General features: G+C 34.9%; 1 protein-coding gene across 5 annotated transcripts in view; it reads right to left on the bottom strand.

The window, feature by feature from the left end:
* The window catches only part of ARFGEF1 (ARF guanine nucleotide exchange factor 1), a 148,008-nt gene that overhangs the window by 24,095 nt on the left and 105,363 nt on the right, over positions 1–18,550 (bottom strand). For all 5 annotated transcript variants that reach the window (XM_028113260.2, XM_088022806.1, XM_028113276.2 and 2 more), the window contains exons 20-29: positions 16,544–16,672; positions 15,517–15,675; positions 15,123–15,273; positions 9,541–9,631; positions 4,821–4,861; positions 4,559–4,728; positions 4,051–4,202; positions 3,739–3,911; positions 2,775–2,935; positions 952–1,082 (exon numbers count right to left, since the gene is read on the bottom strand). In XM_028113260.2, the coding sequence (XP_027969061.1) occupies positions 952–1,082; positions 2,775–2,935; positions 3,739–3,911; positions 4,051–4,202; positions 4,559–4,728; positions 4,821–4,861; positions 9,541–9,631; positions 15,123–15,273; positions 15,517–15,675; positions 16,544–16,672 (1,358 nt within the window). The remainder of the gene's footprint in view (positions 1–951; positions 1,083–2,774; positions 2,936–3,738; positions 3,912–4,050; positions 4,203–4,558; positions 4,729–4,820; positions 4,862–9,540; positions 9,632–15,122; positions 15,274–15,516; positions 15,676–16,543; positions 16,673–18,550) is intronic.

The following is an 18,550-nucleotide window of genomic DNA, read 5'->3' as shown; positions in this document are numbered from 1 at the left end:
TAACAAATAAAAATGAAATTTCTTAGGATATATATCAACTCCACCTTGAATGGGGATAAGGGTGGCTGTGGCATAAGAGGAGGAAGGAAAGGTTCATTCCTTCCTTATAGTCCTATCGCTGATATCTTACAATTCTCTATTTACTACCTTTCCAATTTAAAAAAATCCAATAAAGTTAATTACCCAAATGACTAATGATTCTCCCTAAAAAGAAGATGGGATACATAAAAGACAGATTTTATTTAAACATATGATTGAACTCATGGTGCCTCAAGCACTTGTTGACAGGTAACAGGATACACAAATCAGTCATTTCAATTTGGTAGTAAAAAATGTAGGATAAAAATTTTACTGTGGGAGTGACATGAACTGTAACATAAGAAGTGCATATTGAATGCTTATCCAGTTGCATTATATCCCTAATAGTTTCTTCACAAATGGACCATACATTCATATAGATCTTTTATTGAGAATATACTTTTGAAAGAGCCCACTTCTTTGTTAATAGACCTGTATTATTCAAAACTGTGTTACTTACCAGTCTTCAAAGAGAAATGGTTCTTTCTCTAAAGTTGACCAAGGATGTGCATTGAGAAATTCTTCTAGCATTTGTCAGGAAAATAAATTTTGCCACTAACTTCAATTTTTATTTGGAAACAAATGTATGAAAAGACAGACTGTGTAACATTATTAAATTAACACAGAAGCTAAAACTCAAAGTGAAATGTTAGACTAAAATCTGGAGGAAAAGTAGTATTTCCATTTTTACTGTTGTTCCATTTAACATATTTTAAAATCTGCCTATCAAATATTACTATATTACTATATTTGATAAAACACATGACTTATGGACTTATGGCCTTCAACTACTGAACTTACATTCACAAAACAAAAATTCATTGCAGTCAAAATGAGCCTTTCAAAATTATAGTTACAAACACTGATTGTTACCTGGTTCTTACATCTAATTTGCATCTATTGATGATGCAGGACAACTCGAAGAGGATTGGGAACCATCCTCTGACCCAAACCCTGTCTTCAGGCGCCACATTCATATCGTCGCTTGTGTACTCCTTGAAAGCCTTCAGGAAGAAAGGTAGATATACTTAAGGCAAAACATAACACCTGTATGTTATTTCTCCAAAAAATATTTTAAATGCTTTACAAATGGAAAGTAAGCAATTTGATAAACAATTTATAGAAAGATGGAGATTATAAAACTGCCTATGAAGAGCACTGTACTAAAATTCCAAAGTTGGTTTCGGCTCCAACTCTGTCATCAGCTTTTCTGTATTATTCTATTCGCCAGGTTAAATCAGGCTTGCATTTTTATCATTTCCCTGGTTATGACACGTGCAGCCTTATCAGCCGCCCTGGGAAGTGTAAAGGTCAAATGAGTCAATGTATGTAAAAAGTACTAAGCACCCCCATAGGTCCATGTTAGTATGTAGTAAAAAATCTTACTACCAAATCTAATGTATCACTTCTCTTGATAATAGTTACAGAGATAGATTCAGAGACGCAAGTTAAGATGCAAAATTATGTTCAACCAGGTTGCCAATTCAACCAGGTTGCCAATTCAACTTTTTACTTCAGTGCTTAAGTCCACACTCATCCATAGACAGACAGTCAACTTCAGTACTGCACAGCACCACATGCAAGAAACAGTATGGGCTAAAAGGCTAAAAACACAGGATTCAGTTCAAACCCTTTGTCTCCTTTACTAGCCCTGCAACCATGGACACATTTTTTTTTTCATTCCGCATCTCTTTTTTATTTTTTTAAATTTTTTATTGTTATGTTAATCACCATATATCACATCATTAGTTTTTGATGTAGTGTTCCATGATTCATTGTTTGTGCATAACACCCAGTGCTCCATGCAGAATGTGCCCTCTTTAATACCCATCACCAGGCTAACCCATCCCCCTACCCTCCTCCCCTCTAGAACCCTCAGTTTGTTTTTCAGAGTCCATCGTCTCTCATGGTTCGTCTACCCCTCTGACTTACTCCCCTTCATTCTTCCCCTCCTGCTATCTTCTTCTTTTTCTTTTTTCTTAACATATGTTGCATTATTTGTTTCAGAAGTACAGATCTGTGATTTGACAGTCTTGCACAATTCACAGCGCTCACCATAGCACATACCCTCCCCAATGTCTATCACCCAGCCACCCCATCCCTCCCACCCCCCACCACTCCAGCAACACTCAGTTTGTTTTCTGAGATTAAGAATTCCTCATATCAGTGAGGTCATATGATACATGTCTTTCTCTGATTGACTTATTTCACTCAGCATAACATCCTCCAGTTCCATCCATGTCGTTGCAAATGGCAAGATCTCATTTTTTAACTTCTTTGTGCCTCAGATTCCTTATCTGTATGGGGCTATAACACTACCTATCCCATAAAGTTAAGAACATTAAACAAGTTAATACGTATGAAATAGAAAAACACGTGACATCTTTAATAAATGACAGCTATCTCCCATCCAAGTACTATCCAGGCCCAACCCTGCTTAGCTTCCGAGATCGGGCGTGTTCAGGGTGGTATGGCTGTAGACTAAATGACAGCTATCATTACACTTGGAAAAACAAAGACCTGATACCTTTAATAAATGATAGCTATTATTACTAATCACTTAAGTCAGAATCAAGCTCAGATAATTTTGGGGTTTAATGAAAAATGTTTCCTATCCCCTCAATTCCCAAATAAACTTTGATCTCAGACTGGAAATAAATACTCAGCAAAATTTTGTTTACTAAATGACACTATACCTGAGGTCTATCAGACACATATTTTGCACAATGGCGAATAAGTCGAATTGCTTCCATACTTGTGTCTGGGAAAGCTGCATTGCACGCAAATTCAGACAAACACTTCACTGCATCCTGGAAAGAATCAATGGTCGCTGGAAAGTGTTTTTCAAACACAAGAGCTAAAAGGGTAAAAAATATATCAAAGTAATTTTAATTTTTTTATTATTCTTAACTGTACCAAAAAACACCAACCCCCAAATGTAAAGCATACTTAAAGGTGAAGCGTTTTGATGCCTAAGAGACATGGCTATCTGTCATTACTGCTTACTTGACTGTCCTGAGTAGTGGGGAGAGGGACACAGGTCTGTGTTTTCTTCACACTATAAACCCAGCACATAATACAGTGACAGTACACAGTATGTCCCGAATCAGTAGTTGTTGAGTTGAATATACAAAATTATGTTCAACCTATCTGTATTTCAGTCTCTTAATCTGTGAAAAATGATGATGGTCATCATTATCATCTTTCAGACAGGCTTAACTTACATCCTCAGTATTTAATTCTCCCTTAAGGAGGCTGTGTAATGGAGTGGTCCAAAACCTCTCCCTAGCTTTGAATCCCAACAACTCCATCATGCACCTTATGCAGGTCACTTAACCTCACTGGGCCTGAATTTTCTGATCTATTTAAAAAGGGATAATGAAGACACTTCATTACAGAGTTGTTGCAAACATAGAGTTGTTGTAAACACGAAAGGAAACACATTCAATGTGCTTAGTGTTCTTGCCACAAGGTAAACATTCAATAAATGTTAACTATGATAACAATATTACTGTCATTATGTATTCTGTTTCTACAGGCAAAACTTGGTAAACTTAAAACCCAGGATAGGCCTGTGATCCTACTTTTGTGTTATTTTCTGAACACATTAAAGTTTTGTTTTCTTTTTTTAAACGTGAATGCAGGCAGACGAATACTCACTGACAATGTGCCCTGTTGTTTGGAATGCAAGTTCCACTATGCTTTCATCTTGATCGGATGCAGCTAGATGAAACACAGAGAAAATGTTCTTCCATCCAGACCGAATGTTAGCAGCTTGAGAATTAACCATTTGTGCTATACACCGTACAACCATATCTCGAATTGTTGGAGACCTAAAATATTAATATAATTGCTTGGATATGCATATACATAAAACCCATCAGTTTTTTTTCTCCTTTCTTCTGTTTTCCCCCTGCGGTGGAAAATAATAAGGTATTTTTCTGATATTAAGCAATTCAACAAATATAATACCTGTTCCGTTTCATTATATGTTCAAACGGTCTTAAGAAATCCTTCTGGAATCTGAAATTAGCAAGCTCCCCTTTCTCTAAAAACTTCATTGACAATTGCCTCAAGGAGTCTACTGCAAAAATAGCTACATCTTCATTAGGATTACAGCCAACCTGTAATGGCAACAGAAATACAGGGTGCTAATGTCAGCAGTGAAAATCTATTTCTTCATTTTTTAGAAAAAATATATGACTAATAGCACAGATTGGTAAATCCTAAAATTCTCCACAAAGGCACTAGGTGTACTAACAGTATTTCTCAACAAGAAAAACATTTTTTAACTAAATTCTTAAAACCCACAGCAATCACTTTTTAAAAAAAAAAAAGATTCAAAGGGTTTTCTAATTTTAATTACAAAAATGTAATTTAAAAAACCTAGAAAATGAAAAAAGTCTCAATTATATTATAAGGAATTTTAAACAACAAAAAACATTACAAATGTAAGCAAATCCTACAATTATTCAAATACCTTATTAAAATGATCGCCAATAACTTCCCAAATTCGAGACCACTGCAATCTTATTCTTCCCATGTTGTAATACGATATTTCTACTATTTTTTGTAGACTAAACATTCTTGGATGTGTAGTGGAAAGTAATTCATCCATAGACACGGCACAGAGCCAACGGACAAAATCCACTATAATATAAATAGATTTACATTTTTTTAGCTTAACTTCCAAGTCTTTTAGCCAAAAAACCAATTTAAGTGAAATAAATGTATATACTTACCAATAGCATTTCCATCTAGTCTTGTAGACCCTGTAAATATTCTAAAGAAAAGAAACATAATTCAAAAATTTATGAAGTCTTACTTCTGTTACATCAACTCAAAAGTAAGTAGCCTGAGGTACTTGCTACTTTAAATCTGGTTTAAAGGAACAAAAAATCAGGTAGTCAAATGATATTGTTAACATATTGTTTCATAACAAGTACAGTTTGGATGTTCCTCTCTCCCTCCTCTGCATTTGATAATAGAGTAAGAATGTATTGTAATTTTATTAGTAAGCTTACAAACACTAGATCAACACGAGACTCTAAGATAAGGAAAATATCAATTTGTAAAACGAACTGATAATTGGCACAGTACAAGACAGAAGATTTTTTCAAATTTTCCTGATTACCTACTAGCATTAAGCATGTTCTTAAGATGAAAAACTCTTTGCTTTTATAAGTAACATACATTTGATTAGAAAACTCATTTATGTTAAATTACAAGCAACTTAACAGAAACTGCAAATAGTCTCTAACAGTTTAACCAAGAAGTGGCTAAATAAGTTTTCCTGGAAAATTCAAATGTTTAGAGTTAAGCTGTGCTGTCCAGCTTTGCCCAGCTTTCTTCACTAAGGTTTTTGTTTCTAAAGTTTCATAAAAGATTTCAGCATAAACCTATTAGTCCTTTTAAAGTCTGCATTTTTACTGATGCTCTGGGTTCGTAACCAAGGGTTTGATGCACCTTCCAGGGTGAACTGATATTCCTCAATTTACATTGTGTACCACAGGATTTGCATGGCAAAAAGGAAACCTTAAAGGCAGAAGCAGATTAAATATTAAGCTTAGAAATAAAAGTAATTTGGGGCATCTGGGTGGCTCCGTTGGTTAAGTGACCAACTCTTGGTTTCAGCTCAAGTTGTGATCTGAGATTGAGCCCCATGTCGGGCTCTGTGCTTACTGTGGAGTCTGCCTGGGATGTGCTTTTCCTCTGCCCCTCCCCCCCACTCACCCTCTCTCTCTCTCTCTTTAAAATAAATAAATCTGAAAAAAAAAAAGAGAAAGAAATAAAAAGTAATCATAGTAACAGTAATAGCTACCAACAACCACGAAGTGGCTGCTATTCTAGGTGTTTTATAATATATCCACTCACTTAGTAATCACAAATAGCCTGTGAAGTAGGGACTGGTATAACTTCTAATTTTATAAACTGAGGCACAAAGATATTTAATGACTTCCTCAAAGTCACAGAACTAGTAAGTCCTACAGCTAAGATTCAAACCAGGATGGGCACCCTCCAGAGTCCACCCTCTTAACTACTTTGATATACTGCCTCACACTTATCTGAGCAAAACATAAAACATTTAAAATATATTCTAAAAGTTTTTTTTCCTACTATGTCCACTATATCCATGTTGTGAGTATATCATGGATTTTTTAACCTCAGCGCCCTTGTATGTCTGTCCATGTGTTCTGGCAATGAGTAACAAATACAAGACAGGAAAAACAGCCTAAAAAACTGACAACATGATGACTCACACTCTGATCTCCTGCTAAAGGAATATTTTATGATTTTCTCTTATTGCTTGTCAGAACAAAATAGTAATTCAAAGATCTAGCTGAGAACATCACCTGGGGGGAAAAATAGCATAATAAAGGCCCCGTTTAATTCACTGGTTAAACTGGATCCAGAAATTAAAAATATACAAAGGCTACAAATTTCTCACATGAACAAAAATGAACATGGCTAGAGTACACATTATAAATGTCATTAGGTGATTTCTCAAGCTACAGGTACATAGGCAATGGCTATTAAAAAAAAATAACCAGTGATAAAACTAAACAGTATATAAGAAAAACAACAAGAAAAGGGAGGAAAAAAAGAAAAAAAATTTCTTTAAACGGAGAAGGAAGCAAATGGCAAAGAGGAGAGGGGTAAAGCAATGGAGATTATATGTAAATACAGGGGAAAGAAGCAACAAATTCTCTGAAGGCCCTGAAATGATGGAGAACAAGGACAAAGAAATACCAGTAGTGATCAGACAAGTTTATAGACTCAGGGTGACAGAAGTTAGGGGGAGCATGCATCCTGAAAAAGGGTATTCAAATTCCTACTCACTTTCGTAGCCTCTGAGGGGTCACTTTATTTCTAGTAATGCTCCACTACAGATAAGCCATATGGTAGAGCATAGCAGTCTGTGGAGGCATTTAAAGTTAAGCCTTCATAAACTAAGGCAAGAGGACAGAGCTATGTTTCACAAAATCAGTCTATGAAACAGATTCTGCATTCCTTGTATGAAAAAGCAAAGGACGGATGCACGAAAATCTTGTGTGTTAATATTAAAAGACCTGTGCTAAAAAACTACGAGCAGGAAAACAAAATGATAGATTACTGCTTCAGCCACAAAATGAAAAGTAATGCAGCAATACAAAAAAAAAAAAAACCTAAAAAAAAAAGCTTGACAAAACTTGCAAACTGTAGGGCAAACTAAATTATTGTATACGTAAAAAGTTTTCACAGTGAAAATATCAGAGGTAACACTTATTTCTAAGACCTAATCCGAAGATATTTATGAGCAAATGCAGTTGGGGATGAGCTACACGTATTTTCTGATAGGAGACAATGTTCCAAAGTGTGAGATGCGTCAGTATAAAGCTAGATCAGGTGTGCTTAAAATTAATAAAAACAAAAACTATGGTACTGTTTTTTAACTTTTAGTGGGAACTCATTCCCGGACAAAATCTATTCCTGCATAAAGTAGCTTTTAATAGAATCATATATTTTTTTCTTAAGAAACAAGCTTCTGTTGAAGGCTCTTTAGCCTTCATAAGGAAAAGGCAAAAAAGAAAAAAAAAACTGCTTTGATTTTTTTCATGTTTACTTCCTGTACTTGTCATAACAGATTATTCAGAACAACAGACCTAAGGACAAGAAAATGACTTGTTACAAGTACAGAACTTTCCAGGATGATGCCTAACAATATTCGCACCACTGACTTGAATACCTAAGTTATCTAACTGACTTAGCTTATGAATTTAGAGTCAGAATATTACATATGAAAATATACTCTGATACTGAGAAATTCAGAAGAAATTTAATGAGAAAGTGAAAAGTACCACACAAGAATATAATCTTATAGTAAATCAAAGATGTAACTTTTAATACTTTTACTATAAGCTAAAATTTAAATGTTGAGGTTTTGTATAAAATTGGACATTGGATTTATGTTTGCAGAAGTTATCTGGTGATGATGAATTTGAGACAACAAAGTACTAACAGAATTTGTGTTAAGACCCCTCTAAAATATCTTAAATTCTTAAAATGGGAGAGGCCTATCATTTACTCAAATGAGTGAATGTCTCCCTGCAACAAACAGTGGATAGATGGATAAATGAGAACTGGCTATGGTCATATAAAATATACCATGGAAATAAATAGTAGGTAAAATGTTAACTCTTGCCTGAAGAGATTCTCATAAAGACACTGAAGGCCAGAAAATGATTTGGAAACAAGCTACCCTGACAGCAGAAGGGCAGACATTATTACACGGCTCTCCAGTTGTACATGCAGGCAGAGACTTGGTGGAGAGGGTAAGAATGTACATTCAGAGACATGCTGCCTGAGTCTATGTCCTGGCACCACTCCTCAAAATTCTCTGTGGATGAAATCGTTATTGCATCAGTAATCAAGACAAGATTAGTTGTGGGGATGAGCAAGTTATTTAGGCCCCCTCTGTCTCAGTTTCCTCCTTTATAAAGTAAGGACAATATTAATACTTATCTCATTAAGTTACTGGAAATATTAAGTGATAAGTAATACCTAGGAAGTACTTCGAAAAGTGCCAAGCACATGGTAAGCCTTCAGGTTATATAGGGGGTCTAAGAGGATATGCAATCTTTCTTTAGCCTTCATAAGGAAAAGGCAAATGACCTCCTTCCCTTATTAAAAAAAGAAAAAGGTCACCAAGTGAAGATTAAGAGTTCTTTTCAAAGAAAAAGTTGCAGGGAATATTTCCAGGGTGAATACTCTAGCTCAGTCTGTACTTATAGCAAAAAGTTTTATCTTAGGTAAAATTCTGGATTAGCCTAAGTCTCCAAGCACCAAGAAAAAATATAGATTATATTTTGGACAGTTTCATCACAAGTAATAAGAAAATTTAAATATCAGTGTTAAGTTTCAAATATTTGGGCATTCATCTAGAAAAAGCTAATCTTCAAAAGAACACTTAGTATGGGTTCACTTTTAGAAAACTAAAAATGATGAATACTTGGTAATACATATAATATACAAACTCTGAAGTCCTTTCCAAAGAAGCTTGCAATGAGAATTGCCAGCAAATACTTCACTCACCCATAATGCAACCCTTATATCAATCAAATAGGACTTGAAAGATTACACTCCATTTTCATATAGGGATAATAAGACCAATTAGTTTTCTATGAAGAAAATAAAACGTGTTCTTTTTCATCAAGATTACCATTTCCCTAATGTCCACTAATATCTATTTTAAGTTAAATTTTCATACTGTTTATCTCCTTCCTATATTCCATGATCTAAAGAGCAAAATTATAGGTACTTCATCACCAAACCACCATATATCACAATATAGTCTTATAATACTTAAGGAAAGTTATTTTGGCAATAATTTTTCTTTTTTAACCACTACGGAGCAAAATGTACCTAAATGCTACAGAATTGAAACAGTATTCATTTGAAAAGGGAATAAAATAAATACCTTACCTATCTACAGCAACAACAACACTTTGAGAACTGGTTTCTCCGATGGATTCCTGAATACTTGCTATCTGCTTCCAGTCCACATTTCCTCCGACTACCACACATAAAAGAGAGTCATTTCAGTTTGAAAATAATTCAGTAGAAGAATACACTTATAGTTCTAAAACATATTTCTGAAATCAGTTTTTTTCCTAATGAAAGAAATAAAGCTTTTGGTAAATAATTCTTTTGGCATCAGTGACCTATATCAAGGCCAAATGCGCTTAATTAGCTATACTAAGTGGCATATAGACATGGATGGTTATAAAGACAAATTGTGCTTCCAGAGATCAACAAATTAGGGGCACTGAGAATTCAGATCACAAAATTAATGACAGTAGGCATAATTTCCCTTTATGTTTAAGAAACAGCACTAACTGTAGTTCCAATGTTATCTTCTTAGAATGATTCCCAATTCCATATAATTAGATCTCCCTGTCATTTAATCTCCAGTCCTCTATATTTACAAATGCTTTTTGGAAATTTTAACTGTATTTTCTAGTATCTTCTTATTCAAAGAAATCATTTCTCTTTCCCCCCAAAACTGGTTCCATATGTTGGACAGAACAATTTTCCCAGTTCTCGCTCTTAACCTCACAATCATCTTTGGTATCTTTCCCCTCCTCCACTAGTAACTAAATCTTTCTTTTGATCTGTTTCTGGTGTCATTCCTTCATTTTCATTCCTACATAATGTAGAGCCTTATAATTTCAGGGCCAGATTACGGATAGTTTCCTAACTGCTATCCCTGCTGCTAATTTTTTCCCTCTTCAATCTCTCTTTCTAGTCTCCTGTCAGGTTAATTTTTCTATATCATCACATTCATTTTGCTGCCTATTACTTTCAGGATAAAGCATAAACTTTTTAAGCCTAGCACTTAAGGTAGTACTCTTCAACATTCTAGCCATTACAGAATCTATTCAGGCCATCCCTCAACTATCTAAAACCCAATTTGAGTTCTCAGGAAGGATTCCTCCCATTGTTCCTCTGAACTAAGCATTTACTTAAGTAAATAATAGTCATATCAGGATTTCTTCCATACAGTTTTACATAAATTACTACAGGTGTGTTAATGTTGCCTTCTCAGCACAATTAAAAGTTCCCTAAGGCAAGGAACCAGATCATACACATTTTTTTAATTGCTGTTATTTCTTGACGTCACTCAATATTAAGTCCAAAGAAGATGTTAAGAAATATTTGTTGACTCAACTGACCACTCACTAAATGCCTTTATGAATGCAACCATAATAGATGATACTATTTAAAGCAGCTAAACTCAAATTCTCTTCCAGGACTGAACAATGTGAAAAAAGATGTGATCCTTGACCTCAGAGAGTTTATAATTTACCAGGAGACACAGACTGAGACAGACTTATAATCAACTTTAGTAAAATGTAATAATTACTTCATCGCTGAGATAAACTAATGACATAACATATAATACAAGTTTTACTAAATAGAACTAATTTTTGGAGGAGAAGGAGAATAGGGGTATTAGCTCATGGAAAACCTTCATATATGATGATATATTAATTCAAGTTGGACCTAGAAGGATAATCATGTAGAAAAGGAGGCAGAAGGAAAAGGAGCAGCATATATAAACTGATGGAAGGATGAAAGTAAACATCATGTTTTAACACACTTGGCTACAGCAATAATGGGAGGATCTACTGGGGACAAAAGAGAAGGGACAGAACAGTAGTAGAAGATGAAGCTGGAAAGAGAGGCTAACATTAAAATGTGAAGAACCCTGACTGTTACGTTTAATGTATTGCTTTTGAAAACAGAATAATATGGGGCACCTGGGTGGCTCAGTCAGTTAAGCGACTGACTCGACTCTTGATTTCAGCTCAGGTCATGATCACAATCTGGGATCGACCCTATTTGGCCTCACCACTTGGGAGGTAGACTGCTTCTCTCCCTCTCCTTCTTCCTCCTCTGCCTCTCACCCCTGCTTGCGCACGTGTGCGCACACTCTATCTCAAATAAATAAATTAATCTCAGAAAAAAAAAAAGATTGAGGGGTGCCTGGGTGGCTCAGTCGCTAAGTGTCTGCGATCGGCTCAGGTCATGATCTCAGGGTCCTGGTATCAAGCCCCATGTCAGGCTTTCTGCTCAGCGGGGAGCCTGCTTCTTCCTCTCCCTGCCCCTCCCCCTGCTTGTACTCTCTCTCTCGCGCTGTCTCTGTCAAAAAATAAAATCTTAAAAAAAAAAAAATTGAAAACCGGGAACAACAGACCTTTTAGAAGACTGACATAATGCAACCTATTTTCTGAAAGATAATTCTGGTAGTATCTGTAGAACACAGTGAAACAGGAAGAGATACTAGAGCTAGAAAGACAAAGAGTCTATTTCTATAATACAAGTGAACAAGGACGAAAGCCTGAAATAAGTGACAGAGAATTGGAGTGGTTAGGGAAATAGTGTCAAGCAACACGTGAAGCACATTAGCACGTTACAGGAATTTAACGAAGAAAAATCTATGAGAAAAAATAATGCCCATCACCACTAACTTCCTTTGTGTATCATCTGAATGTCCTTCCTAGAAACTTTTTATTTTTATATTTAAGAGTTTTTAATATTATTATTATATTTAAATATAATAATCTGTAATCATTAAGAAATATATATATTTAGAGGAATAAAAAATATATATAAAATGTTTAGCAATCCAAAGAACCTATTTCAAAAACACATGAAATCTTTCAAAGATCTGTATAACACTGTAACATGACAGGCTAATAGTTTCAGCTTTACCAAACAAATTACTCAAAGCACAAATACTCAGATAAAGAACAAAGAGGTAGGAGTGAATATTCACTTAAGATTTATATGTCCAGAGGCGCCTGGGTGGCTCAGTCGTTGGGAGTCTGCCTTCGGCTCAGGTCATGATCCCAGGGTCCTGGGATTGAGCCCCGCATCGGGCTCCCTGCTTGGCGGGGAGCCTGCTTCTCCCTCTCCCACTCCCCCTGCTTGTGTTCCCTCTCTCGCTGTGTCTCTGTCTAATAAATAACATCTTAAAAAAAAAAAAAGAAATATATGTCCAAATCACTGAATTTTTAAACTTTGATATACAGTATGCATATAATTCTAATAATCATATGCTACGTGGGCGCCTGGGTGGCTCAGTTGGTTAGGCATCTGCCTTTGGCTCAGGTCACGATCTCAGGGTCCTGGGATTGAGCCCAGCATCGGGCTCCCTGCTCACCAGGAAGTCTGCTTCTCCTTCTGCCTCTCACTTGTGCTCGCTCTCTCTCCCTCTCAAATAAACAAAATCCTTTTTAAAAAATATCATATGCTATGTATTCTTAATAATTAAAAGTTTCACGTTTCCAAAAAGTGGAAGTACAGACTTGCATCCTATCAGTCAGAGAGTCACATTAGTCACATCAGGCAGAAAGTCACATCAGTCACATCAGTCAGAAAGTCACATAAATATATACTCAGCCCTATTAACGTGGTTACATGGAATACTTGGAGGTAGATGCTATCAATAAAGGCAGATACTAATTTATTTTTTAAAAACCATATATATACAGATTAAACCTGCTCGAATGTCTGGACTACATCTTCTTCTAGCTTAAATTCTGACTACAGCATCCTGCTGAAGAAAACATCTGTTGCCTGAGTAAGTGATAGGGCACAGATGGACAGGGGTGGACATCTGCCACACTGGGCTAGCTGATAACTGATGAGAGGGCCTGAAGGGAAGACTCTGCCCAACAGGGGCCAAGTCAACAGACTGAATCCCTCTAGGATGCAGACTCAAAAATGAGAGACCTAATCAATCAGGAATGAGTGGAGAATGGAGCAGGCCCAAAAGAGAAGTAGATGACATAAGATGAAATCTAGATAAAACAAGAAAGAGAGGTGGAAGAATACGGCTGGTTGCTTGAGTGGCTTGGAAGCCTGAACTTTTTATTTCATTTCCAGATCCAAAAAGTATATATTTTTGTGTAAATTCCCTTTTCCTGAAGTGAGAAGACAGGTCATCTCATATTCTTAGACCTTAGGTAACACAACAATGATCAAATTAATTTAATTTACTTTCAAGTATACTAGGAAACATTATCAGCAAGTATCATTATTTCTCTTGTTTGACTAAAACTTTTAGAAGATAAAATACTCCACTGGTGTTTTATTTTTAGTGTAACCTACTTTTATTACTTGCCAAAATTAAGCCCTGGCAATTTGCACCTGTCATTATTTTAGCCTTCCTGTACTCCTATTTGGCTTTTCCCCACCCCAGCCCCAAAACAAAAACGCCTTTCAAAAGTTACTGAATCAATCAATGCACACTCATTTCACTTGTTGGTAAATATTTTTCATCTGTATCTCAGACTTCTAAGTGATAAAAGTCACCATGAAGGTGCTCACTGGTTCTAAATCCTGCTGGGTCACCAAGTTATTAGGTCTACACCTTCACCTCCCAGAACCAAAGTATCTAAGGTGCAACTGGGTAAGAGAACTGCACTGCTGGCTGCCACAGTTGAAATATCACTAGGAAATAACTGTCCCCAGTCCAACTTAAAGCCACACATGGTCCTGGTGTTTCTTCTTTCCCTGTGGATCATTTTTTCAAACTTAAAGAAGTTTTTGGATTTCCTTACGAATTTTTACTGCGAGCAATACAGAGAAATCACTAAAAGACAAAAAGATAAAAAAATATCCAGAAATATAGTGCTAGAGTGAAAACCTTAAAAACATAAATATTCCTCAATCTCATCTCTTTCCTGCTCTTTTTAAGTCATCTCTCTAGATTTCTTGGATGGAAGTGGGGTGGGGAAAGTGGACAGAGAACAATCCACAAACCATTAATATACCAGCCACTGTGCTAACTCCATTTATACATATTCTTATTTAATCCTAAGACCTCTATGTAGATATTACTATTAGTGTGCAGAAGTGGAAACCAAAGCTCAGAGAGTTAAAGTAACCTGCACACAGTAAGGAAGATACACAAAAGAATTCAAACTCCAAAGTACATATTCAAAACCAAAGACAGTCTAAATGCTGCTTCCTCCCTGGTGGTACTCTTTCCATTTATGATTCAAAATGTATTGTCTTTAGTTCTTCTGTAGCCATTCTCACTAATATTTTGCTTTGTTCTACTGGGTTAAATCTGGAAGTTCCTGGCCACACTGAGCAGATAAGGAACCATGGGGAAGTTTCTATACCAGTATAAGAGTCCGGTTAGGACTGCATAGTGCCTTTAAAAAAACCTGAATGTGAACGCTTTCTCCAGTTGCCCCAACTATTTATCATCTTATACAAGCCTTCACTCATTTAAGTCACCTGCTTAGTGTTAAAAGTAGGTCATTTTAAACTGCACCTTTCTCCTACCCCCAACTATGAGATTTAGATTAAGGGTCACTTAATGCTGCAAACTAGACCAGGCAAAAATGGTCTTCTTGCTTTTCCCATAAGGTTAGCCAAAGGGCATTTTATCATGTCCCTCTAATTATATTTCCTTGCTACAATAAAGTTACACATACTGAAGTTAATTATCTTTGATACTTCATAAAAATAATTTTTAAAATTCTCACCTAGCCCCAGACCCACAAATTCATCAGGAGCCTGATCTTTTGTTCCAGTAAGAGATCCTTCTCTGCCCCGTACTGTTCCAGAAATGTATCGAGGTTTCACTCCAGTTCCTATAAGCTGTGCAAGCTCCAACTGACTGATGCACTTCAGAATCTTCATTATTAAAAAAAAACACAAAAACTTTTTAATTCCACATTAAAAATGATCACAAAAAAACTTAAATGTATGGAGCCAGGATTTAAATACAGTCTATGTTATAAATCATTATAAAAACCTAAATAAACTTATCCTGAATATACTAAATTTTCCCCCAAACACTTAAGCATGTCAGTGGGCAGAATATTTAGCATTAAATCATTTTATAAACCAAACTGTAAAGTTGAAAAGTGCTTATACCTCATGCCATGAATTTCCTAAATAATTTCCATCTGTATGGGCCACTGTGATAAGTGTTTTTATTGTGTCAATGTTCTTCTGTTTCATTTCAGTAATACCAGAACTCACTGTAAGTAAGGTAAATCTTGCTAGCGCCTGGACATATGCATCTCTTTCCAGCTATAAAAAAGAGAAAAGTATACTTACATTGTTATAAACACAACAGAGTGATCTCTAATTCCCTTCTGACAAACTGTTTACTTGTTTAAGTTTTTAACTGACAAATTACATACCTCAAACTACAGTGTTTTTATTTAAATGAATTTCTAAAATCTAAAGGCAATGGAGATGTCAAATCAAGATGAGATTTTAGTGACAACAAGTAAATTCATATAGTAAAAAACATTCCTGGAGTGCTAATGTTTCAAGTACTGTGCAGACTAACAGAAATGTGATTTATAAATGTGTTCATTTTTTCTCTACAACTAGGCTGTGCTTTTTAAGCCATAACATTCATAAATAAATGTGAAATGGGTTTAAAAAAAAAAAAAGCAAGCAAGCTTTGGCTAAAATTTATTATCAAAGTATATAAATTACTAGAAGGGCCTGTCTTCATGAAAATTAAGTACTAGATTCTTGGTTTTCTTCAAGATAACTTTTCTTAGGTTTAAGTGAAATTATAAAGTAATACATATAAGCACACAAGTATGAAAAAATATGATTCAATAAGTATGAACCTGCAACATATTTAGATATTCAAATTAACATATAGAAATTAAAAGTCTTAGAAACTTTGGGTACAGCTAATATTCTATAGAGGAAAAAACTGCTAACCAAAGTCATTATGATGAATTCCAGATGCACCAACATAGAACTAACCCTTCTGTCACAGTTTCTCAGAAACTTAAACATAGATTCATTTAAATTCCATCATAAACTTGAAATTAGTTTTTAGTAAGTCAAACATAAAAAAAAAATTTTAATTATAGTCATGACATAAGTAATTTATGTTTTCCACACTGGCGACAAAGGCAAAATTCTTTGTTACCTGAATGCTGAAAATGCATGCAATTCTGATTGCACATCTTATACCTTCCAGGCAAAGAGAGGCTACTTCAGTATCATCACAATCTTGCAGACCCACACTAAACGCAGCCAGAAAAGGTGTCCAAGCCAACTAGAAAAATTAAAAATTTTTAAACTATATCATGAATATCAACTGATAAATAAATTTTATTATAGTAATACATTAATATTTCTCAAAGCTTCAGACAATAAATGATTTGAGAAAGTTCTAAAAAAAAAAAAAAGTAATGAGTTTTTTTGGGGAAAAAATACATAATGTTGCCTGGGCTTAAATAAGAGGGACAGCAAGACTACAAATTCAGTAGAGGACCTTGGCATATTTTAAGTACAGCAGCTATAAATAATTCACATCAGTAAGAAACGGGAATTGTCACTATTCATAAATGGTATTAGTCTTACCCCTACTTTCAGAACTCATCTCTCTCTGCAAGCTTTAAAGGCCCTTGCATCACAGACTTTATTTCTAAGAAAATCCTTTTAGTCATTTTCTACTTGCAATAATTACATTATTCTTTTTTCTTTAAGCCTGCTCCCTGGACATCATTTAGCCTTACTTTTTTTACAGTTAAATATTTTACACTGAAATATCAATGATATGTCTGGTTCCTAGTTGGACAATACTTTAAAAATATAGTTCAATAAAATACTTCATTACAAACTGCAAAAACCAACAAATACTAAATTTTACCAGTAGGTAACACTGAATACCTAATGTAAAACTGTAATATAAAATAAACAAAAATACTTTTGGATTACTGAAAATTCTGACATCAAAACATATGTGTATACATTGGTGTGTGCTTGTGTAACCTTGAATTGTCTAATACGAGTATTTGTTGCTTTTAATAGGTTCTAATGAAGCAAAAATATATATCCACATAACCACAGATATGAAAAAGATTTATACCAGTGTACTGTAAAAATGACAACTAGAATTTTAAAAAGATCTAAAAAGTTTTTAAGATTACTAAGAAAAACATTACCCAAAGGATTACCCAAAGCTTTATTTGTAACATCAGAAAGTTTAGAAGTAAAAGTATATAATCCCTAAACAAAGGAACATAAGTCACAGTACCTTATTTCTAGTCCTAGCTTTGCCACTTACTTAAACCTCATTTTCTTTCTCTTTAATACCTGGACTGCCACTATAGAGATGCTTTGGGAAGCATATGAAGTACATTACTTTTAAAATATGAAGTACCACACGGAAGTAATAAATTACATGTTCTATTTTAAGTAAATAGTACATCTATTCAGAAACCTGTGCAATATTTTATACAAGAAAAAGTATAAATGGTTCTTAAGCCAGTGAAAAATATATTTAACTCCATTAGTAATTAAAGACAATTTCTCCTATCAAACTACACCTAAATAATATCCAGGGGTCAGTGAAATCATCCATTCATACTGTATAAACCTTTGTTAAAATACAATTTGGCAATATTTAAAAAGTCCCTTAATATTATATCACATCCTAGAAATCTCTCATTTAGTCTGGTACTTAGTCAATGCTTGTTTACTGAACACTTACTACAAGCTAAGAATGGTGATAGATACTGGGAAAAGTGAACATTACATAGTCCCTTGCCTCATAGAACTTAAAAGTCTAGTAAACAGATATTAAATTTTAAAATAAGTAAATGTATAAACACAAACTGTTATAAATACAATGCAGGATAAGCATAGCACATTATGAAAAGGGACCAAATTTGGATGGCAGGGGTAGGGTAAACCTGTCTGAGAAGGTAACATTTAAAGCTGAAACCACCTGGGCAAAGAAGGAAAGAGCATTCTAGACAAAAGACACAGCTTGTAAGAATGCTTTGAAGAGAAAATTTAGGACATTTCTAGAAACTGAAGGAATGCTGTGTGACTGCAGCCTAGTAAGACCGAAGAAATCTAGCAATGAGGCTGGAAAGGCAGTTGGAGCCAGACCATGCAAGGTTACAGATGTTGTGGATGTGTTAGT

The sequence above is a fragment of the Eumetopias jubatus genome, unplaced genomic scaffold (genome assembly GCF_037043125.1).
Source record: "Eumetopias jubatus isolate StellerSeaLion01/CBP00866 unplaced genomic scaffold, mEumJub1_p1.0 scaffold_4, whole genome shotgun sequence".
Taxonomy (NCBI): domain Eukaryota; kingdom Metazoa; phylum Chordata; class Mammalia; order Carnivora; family Otariidae; genus Eumetopias; species Eumetopias jubatus.
This window is presented reverse-complemented; position numbering and strand designations above follow the sequence as displayed.